The sequence below is a fragment of the Triticum dicoccoides genome, chromosome 3B (genome assembly GCF_002162155.2).
Source record: "Triticum dicoccoides isolate Atlit2015 ecotype Zavitan chromosome 3B, WEW_v2.0, whole genome shotgun sequence".
Classification (NCBI taxonomy): Eukaryota; Viridiplantae; Streptophyta; class Magnoliopsida; order Poales; family Poaceae; genus Triticum; species Triticum dicoccoides.
In genome coordinates, this window is record NC_041385.1 from 677,948,686 (window position 1) to 677,956,619 (window position 7,934).

A 7,934-nucleotide genomic window follows, 5' to 3' on the forward strand; every position below is an offset into this window, starting at 1 on the left:
TTCTTATAAGTTCAAAAAATGCCTAGAGGTTCTCTGATGTCATATCGCCACGAAATTTTGCACACACCTAGAAAACCTATGCATATTCAGTTCATAAAAAACACCTTTTTTTTGCTTTTATTTGTGTTATTGTTCATCCACGGGAGCAAATACTTGTGCACCAAAACGCCATCATCGAAGCTCTACCATATTTAGTTTGGGCCACATTATGCGGCAAATCCTATAGGACGCTCACTGCATCGTAATGTCGACGCTTCACATAGGGATATGCAAGCGAGCGATGCAGTGGGACGGCCCATTATCTAGCATTTGTATTTGTCAGTGCTGTTTTTTCTTCCGGTTTTGGGAACCTTCTAGAAGGTTCTTGAACTAGTTTTTCGCAGGTTTTATCCCTTTTTTGGTTTTACATTTTTTTTCTTTGTTTTCTCAATTTTACTTTTCCTATTTTTTTCTCTTTTTCAGTTTTTTCTTTCTGTTTTTCCTTAAAGAAGTAAACACCAACGTAGAATCAAGCCGACCCAGAAATAACTTGATGGGACAACCTGTGAGGTGAGATTATCATAGGACTCTGACCCACATTAGGCAACAAATAGCTTTGGGCGGATCATATGTATCCTTAATTGTTTTGTGTTTCTTAATGGGGGAAGCCAGATGAAATGACTAAGCCCAAAATCTAGATGACTATCTACTGGACCAAGAAAAGAAATGCCGCATTAAACCACTAAAGTTAGGGCTGTTTGGTTGGGGCTCATAAATCAGTGGCATGCTTTTTTTTCTTTTCATGGAGGAATCTTTATTTTGGGGCGTGTCCTTATAAATAAAACTGGTTTTTTATTGAAAATGGGGACTCTATTTATTTGTGAAATACAAAGGGATAAAAATGATGTTTTTGGTAGACATAAGCCATACCAAAGATTGAGAGGCAAAGTTGTCTTTTATAAATCATGTGATTCAAAGTTTGATTCCACCGTTTGTGGATGACGCTTGCTAGGCAAAACTGTCCTTTCTTAATCTATCTTTGGGCATGGTCATTTTTCTTTCAACCGAGCAACCCCCATTCCATTCAATTGCTCAAATGAAAATACATTGTTCACAATAGTGTATCATTATAGAACAGTAAAAGGACACTAATAGCCATACAGAAAGGGTACTTAAGGGAACAGATCGGGGCGCTAACAGAAAACTTACCGCAAGAGAGCGACCTCGATACCTCTTACTACTGGACTAAAACTTGTTACCACCGAACGAGTTAAGATAGGCTAACAACTAGCATAAAGGACCCGTTAAGTTTAGGAAAACATAAAACAACATCGGACATAACTGTTGCAATAGCAAAACAATATATCTCCCTGGCAACAACTGCACGCAGGCAAGTATCAATCAAGGCGCAACACACCAACATCGGCGATACTAGATCCCATCATACTTTATAGACATGAAGTCTCGCTCATCAGCTGGCGAACGCCACCCTAAAGAATTTTCCTATATCCCGAAAGTACCATTCTACACCCAGGAGCAAATGCTCCTGGTGTGAACAGTAAAATCAAAAAAATAGAAAAAATTCAAAAAATTCTGAAATTTTTTTGTGACATACTTTCACAAGTGTTTCTTGTGCATGAAAATTTTCATCACGAAATCACATTCGTGGAAGTCGTGCCGAAAAAAACAAAATCAGAGCTCCAAAATGCTTTTGTAAGTAACATTTTCAGAGCATCGATTTTGTTTTTTTTACCACACCTTCCACCAATATGATTTCGCGATGAAAATTTACGTGCACAACAAACATTTGTATAAGTATGCCACAAAAAAAATCAGAATTTGTTGGAATTTTTTTGATTTTTTTGTTTTACTGTTCACACCAGGAGCATTTGCTCCTGGGTGTAGAAACTCCACGTCCCCTATATCCTTCCTTCAGCAGACCTGTCCAATATAATAGAAACAAACAAACAATGAAGATAACCTCAACAGGAGACCACACGTTATGGTTCTCATCTTTGACAGACGCGTGTAGCGATTGGGTTATCTTTGTTTTCATTCTTCTCTAAGTCGGCCATGCTTTTTATCTTGCATTTCAGTGCTATATTGGCGCTTGTACATGTTCCTCCATACTCTATATTCTTTTCCTGGTTTCGTTTTCAGCAATGAAAATGGGCAAGGTTGGTGCCTTCTTCAACTATAAAAAATTATCCATTCTTATGTTGAATTTCCAACTGTACCAACAATGCCCCTCGTTATTCATGTCCAGCTCCAAACAATCTGACGCAGCGAAGCTCCCAAGCACAAGCGTTAAAAATGTCCCAACCACACCGTGGTTCCTCATGTGCAAGATCCCAACATCAACAAATGATCATTTACATACCATCCGAGAGGACGATCCATCCCTTCACCTTGAAACACAACGAAGAGCTCGCCCAACAACTTGCTTCTTCGAGACCATGTTCTGATTATCATTAGGCCTAACAACGAAAGCAAATGGGAGAGCAAAACTTTTATAATTCTGCCCATGAATGGCCATGCGCGAGGCCGACCAAATCGTTCAAAGTGTTACAAGCGACTTTGTGAACACCTATGATCAAGAATCAACACCAATATGAAAATCCATACTCGTCCGCTTTCAAATAATCAATGCTCCAAAATTAAAAAAAATGAACGTTTCTGAAAAAAAGTTGTATGTCATCTCGCCATGTAATTTTGCACACCTTTGGTTCCAAAAATTACATTATTTGCTATACTTTATTGGTGTTACTCCACGGAAGCAAATGCGCACTGAAACACCATCATCAAAGCTTTACCATGTTGTTTGGGCCATATTATGCTAGGAGTGCAAATACAACACCATCATCAATTGCTTGGGCCGAAGCCAACTGAAATGAGCCCAAAACAAAAGGGAAATAAGAGAGGAAAATCTCATGAAATCAGTGGAGAAAAAAAAAGGAAAAACAATATGGCTTCGCCCGGGTTCGAACCGGAGACCTTCAGTGTGTTAGACTGACGTGATAACCAACTACACCACGAAACCATTGATGTGAGAAGGCAACTCAGAATTTACAAATATGAATGTTCTTCTTATACGGCAATAAAATATCGATCACAAGAAAAGTTGATTGTTTCACACTTCCACCGAGCCAAGTACCCAACCATAGCTGCGGTACCCGTCAATGGTAACCAAAGCATATAACCTACACACGACCAAGTAATACCAGTAACAAGCTACAAATCGGCTAAACAGAGCACACACGGAACATGAAATGCATGCATAAGCATCGAACACCGGCCACCTCCATATAGATTGATCACAGCTGTGTCTTGAACATGGTGACGTGGCCGAGGCGCTGGACGATGTCGGCGACGGAGCCCACGGCGGCGAGCAGCGACACGACGAGCGCGCCGACGTTGAGCGCCTGCAGCGCCACCCACTTGCCGCTGCCGCGCGGCACCTTTGCCTGCGTGATGTACATGGTGACCGGGAAGTAGACGGTGAGCGGAAAGAAGGCGGCGGCGCCGAGCAGGCCGAGGATGGCGTTGAAGAAGGGCAGCATCAACGAGACCACCGTGGTGGCGACCACGAACGCCGTGCGCAGGACCAGCTTGGCCATGGTGAACCGCAGCGCGCCCCGGCGGCCGGGCAGCCGCAGCGCGAGCTCCCGGTGGAAGAAGGCCGCGTCCGGGTACCGGGCCCGGAGCTTCTTCTCGTAGCACGCGAACACGGGCTGCACGTACACCTGGTAGGCGCCGACGAGGTGGATCACCACGGCGATGTTGGCGAGGTCCACGAGCCAGAAGGGCTCGTCGAAGCCGGTGAGGATGTTCCCCGGCGCGGCATTGCCGAACGCCGCGTAGCCGATGCACCCCAGCGAGACGTAGAAGGCCGTGGTCACGCCGATGCCGTACATGCTCGCCCGCTTCATCGTCACGTTCTCCGACGGCGGCGCCTTCACCGTGTCCTGGATCTCGATGAGGAGCATTGCGTAGGTGTAGGCGAATGCGATGTTGCCGAGGGCCTGGAGGAAGCTCCAGGTCCGGGTCGCCGCGGAGACGCCGCCGGGGCCGCCGATGTGGCTTCCGAAGATGGTGCCGGAGGCCTTGTGGTTGGAGGCGAACTTGGCGGCGCTGAGGAAGAGCGCGACGAAGGAGTAGGTGAAGGACATGACGGCGGCGACGATGGAGACGAAGGTGACCTTCTCGAGGCTGGGCAGCTGCGAGAGGACGACCTCGATGACGCCGAACATGACCAGGTACATGGTCCCCTCCTGGCTGCAGTCCGCTCCGTGGCCCTTGTAATGCCGGCAGTTGCTGCGCACCACGGACCTGCACTCGCAACGCAAGGAACGTCCTTCAGTCCCATGACATACTCTGAGGTCTGAGCAAAATATTTACAGATGAAATTACATGATGCCCGTGGCGGCTGTGATGGTGTAGCCCACGACTGCACCGCAGAGGATCGTGTACTGCGTAATGCCGCACACCACCACTTCTCTAGGCCCTGCATGTGCATGATCAAGATATTCAGAATCTGCATGGTGCCAGGAGAAGTTTGAGGAGTATAGTATTTGTTGATACCGAGGCAGGAGCGGACGGCGTCCATGTAGGTGTAGTTGCGCTTGCCGTGGACGGGGTCCGGCGAGCGGTAGCAGTCGGAGAGGAGGCAGGCGGTGAAGTAGGTGATGTAGGCACAGCCGATGAGGGCAATGGGGCCGAGGACCCACCCCATCTGCGCCACGCTCCACGGCAGCGCCAGCACGCCGGACCCTATCACGGCCGTGATGGCGTGCGTCGTCGCCGTCCATACCGTCCCTGTCGCATTTCATTCAGGTTGTCAGTGGTCACTGCCTGACGTGAGGCATGCACAACTTTGCAGTCTCTGAACTTTTTAAGGTACTAGGAAAAGTAATATCATGATGAAATCTCTCAGTTAAGTTCCAATATACTACTATTGTGACATAAATTGCAACTTGCAAGTAGGCCTTCAACACAGGGATGAGAAGGAATCACAATTTTCGATTCTCACAAGGATTTGCGACAATCATTGGTGACGAATAAATACACTCAGCAAAGTGGATCCAATTAGTCTGATAGACTGCTGCCCATGCGCTGGACACCATTAAGCAAAGCGTATCTACTGACCGAAGCTACAAACTACTGTCAGCTAGTCAACAAAAACACTGGATTCTAATCGACAGGTCCTAAAGCAGACGAATTCTCTATTGGGTTTGCTCTGGGCACCCAGCAAAGTGGCAGCTATTATACGCCTAAATCAAGATCTCTTTGTGTTACACGTGGTATTCTAACCCCAATAACAGCAACTGTATAACAGCATGAGGAGACTCTTTTTGCACAACGTAAGCATCCACCTGGAGAAAGAACCTTTTGTGGAAGATTCAAAGCATGCCTGGTTGACGATGTGGATTATGATGTGGTATCCATTATCCAACAGCACGAAGCACGCAAGACTTAGACATAAGGCAAGTTCTTCTCGCCTTCTGATAATGAAAAACAAGATGCACTTTGTGGCGTATAAATAACTATGTATAGAATCTGTACTTAACAAGTCATCGGTAGTGTAATGGCCACTCAATTTTGCCTTCTAAATTCTTCATCACATACCTGTGACTAGACTCACAAGTGACGCCTAAAATGAATACAGTTACTGTACTCTGATGCCGTAAAGCTATACCGGTGTTAGGATTTAGGAGGATTCCTGACGAAGTGGAGGGAGCACAAGTTGAAGGTTCCCAGTCATCCATCCATCCATAGCAAAGCCATTTTTGGCCCACACTAAAAGAATCTCTATTAGACTACTAATGAGTTGACAACGAATGGTGTTCTCCACCCTTTGCGGGATTCTGATACTAAAACAGTACGACTGTTATTTGCAAAAAAAACAACAACTTTGCATGCCATGATCTCACACACCACTAAGTTTTTCTGTATAATTCTGAAGCACTATGGTGCTCACGCTGCATAAGAGTTGCAAGCCGAGGCCACTTGCTTTGGGTAGTGCCTGCCAAGTCACCGGAATTTTGGATCTCGCAGCAAGTTCTTTTGCTCTACCGGATCGGGGACACAGGGCATTTGGACCTAATTCCTGCATCAATACCATGCCACCAACCCGGTTCCCATCATTTGGGGCGTTGTAAAAGGAATGGCGCAGAGGCGCCACACCATGGATGGCACATTCTCAGGGGATGGCTGATTTTCAGATAGAGCATGTAGATGCAGGGTGCATGTATTTCGTCCCGATGTCAGGGTTGTCATCTGGATTGGAGTTGGACAAGTGATGTGTCAACTGTCAAGAGAAATGGGGAAGATATGGAGGTACTGCCAAGTCACGTTTTAGTATTAGGTACATCCGTATCTAAACAAATCTAAGACAAGAATTTTGGGACGGAGGGAGTACTAAACTAGCTCGGCCTGCATGCATGCAAACATCTAAAAGCGACAGCGCTGCCTGGATCCTGGGCTACGCTGCTGATCACAAGCGATGGGCAAAATTTTGAATTGCTCTGCTACAACATGTTCCTCTGTCAAAGCAGAGTTCCAGGTCCTAAGTCCTAACCATGGACGTTTGTTTCCGGAAAAAAGAATGTGTGTTAATGTTCTATAAGACAATAGTTTCAGGATATGCGATAATTCTTTTTCTTTTCTCCATGATTGTGAATTTGTGATACTACCCATACCAAGCTAGTACTAGTTTGCAGTGTGCCAATCTTTTTTTGACATTCCGGTGCAGAACGAGAAGTTTGCCACTTCAAGTACCTAAAGACTTGAGAGGCAAATCGGCAAGAGTATGATATAATCCATTTTGAGTGCCAATTTGATCGCCAGCATCGCCCTCTAAAACCTCTGCAACCGAGACATGAACTGTTCTACCGCTGTCGTCTACCTAGCTTCCTACCGTTTCTCACGCACGGACCTGAAAACACCGCATCCGGCCATGCCTCCTCGCCACAAGGACGAGCGGGTTTGCCGGTATCGCATCACGGCTCAGACGGAAGGCATCAAGCGAAGGAACCAACGAACTGAAACCGCGAACAACGGAGCTCTCTACAAGGGGGAGTCGTGTGCGCTACCTGTTCTTACGCGGCCGTCGTCGTCCACCTCCGGCGCCACCTCCGTCACCTTCTCCACGTCCATCTCTCTCCCTCTCTCCCTCTCTCTCCCCGCCTCTTCCTCCGCTCGGGCACCGCTGTCGGTCTCTCTCTCGGGAAATTTGATGGATTCTGTCGTAGCCGCGGGCGGCGGGTATATATAAGGGCCGCCGGGCCTTGCACCTGACCGGCCTTCCACTGTACATTCATTCTTTTAATGCGGCGATCGGTCAATTACTCTGCCTCGCGGAATCCCACGAATCCGGCCGTCCCCTTCATCGTTTCGGGGAAACATTTCCGCCGCGAGTCAAAGCAGATCATCTATGGTAAGTGGCGGCTGCTTGCCAGCTTCGCCAAGGAAACGAGTGAATGCCGAGCTAAATTTCCGGCAGACTCCTCTTCTGGCGGTGCCGTACGGTGTATTTGGACGCTGTTGGTACTAGTACGTATTTGGACGACGACGGTGGAACGCTGAACCGAGAACGGAAAAACCATAAGTGAAGCGTAATCGCGGAAGGGAAACGGGAAACCGATTGCTCATTTAACCACGTAAACTTTTGTACGGTACGGTAGATTGTACCTCATGTAATAATAAAAGCCGTAATTACTTAAAAAAGTCATAATTATGAGAATTATATGGAACAAACTTATGTACTTCCTCTATTCCTAAATACTCCATTCATTTTAGGGATTTTAATATAAACTATATCCAGATGTATATAGACACATTTTAGAATGTAGATCCATTCATTTTGCTCTGTATGTAGTTCATATTTTTTTGCATGGTAATACTGTCTTATTTCTTTCATAAAGATCAAAGTACAAGTCACATAAGTACCGACATGA

General features: G+C 46.3%; 1 protein-coding gene and 1 non-coding gene across 2 annotated transcripts; both read right to left on the reverse strand.

Moving 5' to 3' along the window:
• Positions 1-2,945: 2,945 nt before the first annotated feature.
• On the reverse strand, positions 2,946-3,019 carry TRNAV-AAC. The gene has a single exon. It is a non-coding gene; the product is annotated as a tRNA-Val (tRNA).
• Positions 3,020-3,044: 25 nt separating this feature from the next.
• On the reverse strand, positions 3,045-7,189 carry LOC119277799 (amino acid permease 1-like). The gene is made up of 4 exons (XM_037559124.1): positions 7,071-7,189; positions 4,561-4,794; positions 4,390-4,483; positions 3,045-4,308 (listed from the first exon to the last, which is right to left on the reverse strand). The coding sequence occupies exons 1-4, from the start codon at positions 7,132-7,134 to the stop codon at positions 3,294-3,296; spliced, it is 1,407 nt and encodes a 468-aa protein (XP_037415021.1). The 5' UTR covers positions 7,135-7,189; the 3' UTR covers positions 3,045-3,293.
• Positions 7,190-7,934: the final 745 nt, after the last annotated feature.

Excerpts from the sequence above, each read along its gene's own strand:
- LOC119277799 (XM_037559124.1), bottom strand. The coding sequence starts at position 7,134 with ATGGACGTGGAGAAGGTGACGGAGGTGGCGCCGGAGGTGGACGACGAC. Across the intron at positions 4,795-7,070 it reads CGACGGCCGCGTAAGAACAG|GGACGGTATGGACGGCGACG; the intron begins GTAGCGCACACG and ends GAAATGCGACAG. Across the intron at positions 4,484-4,560 it reads CGCCGTCCGCTCCTGCCTCG|GGCCTAGAGAAGTGGTGGTG; the intron begins GTATCAACAAAT and ends ATGCACATGCAG.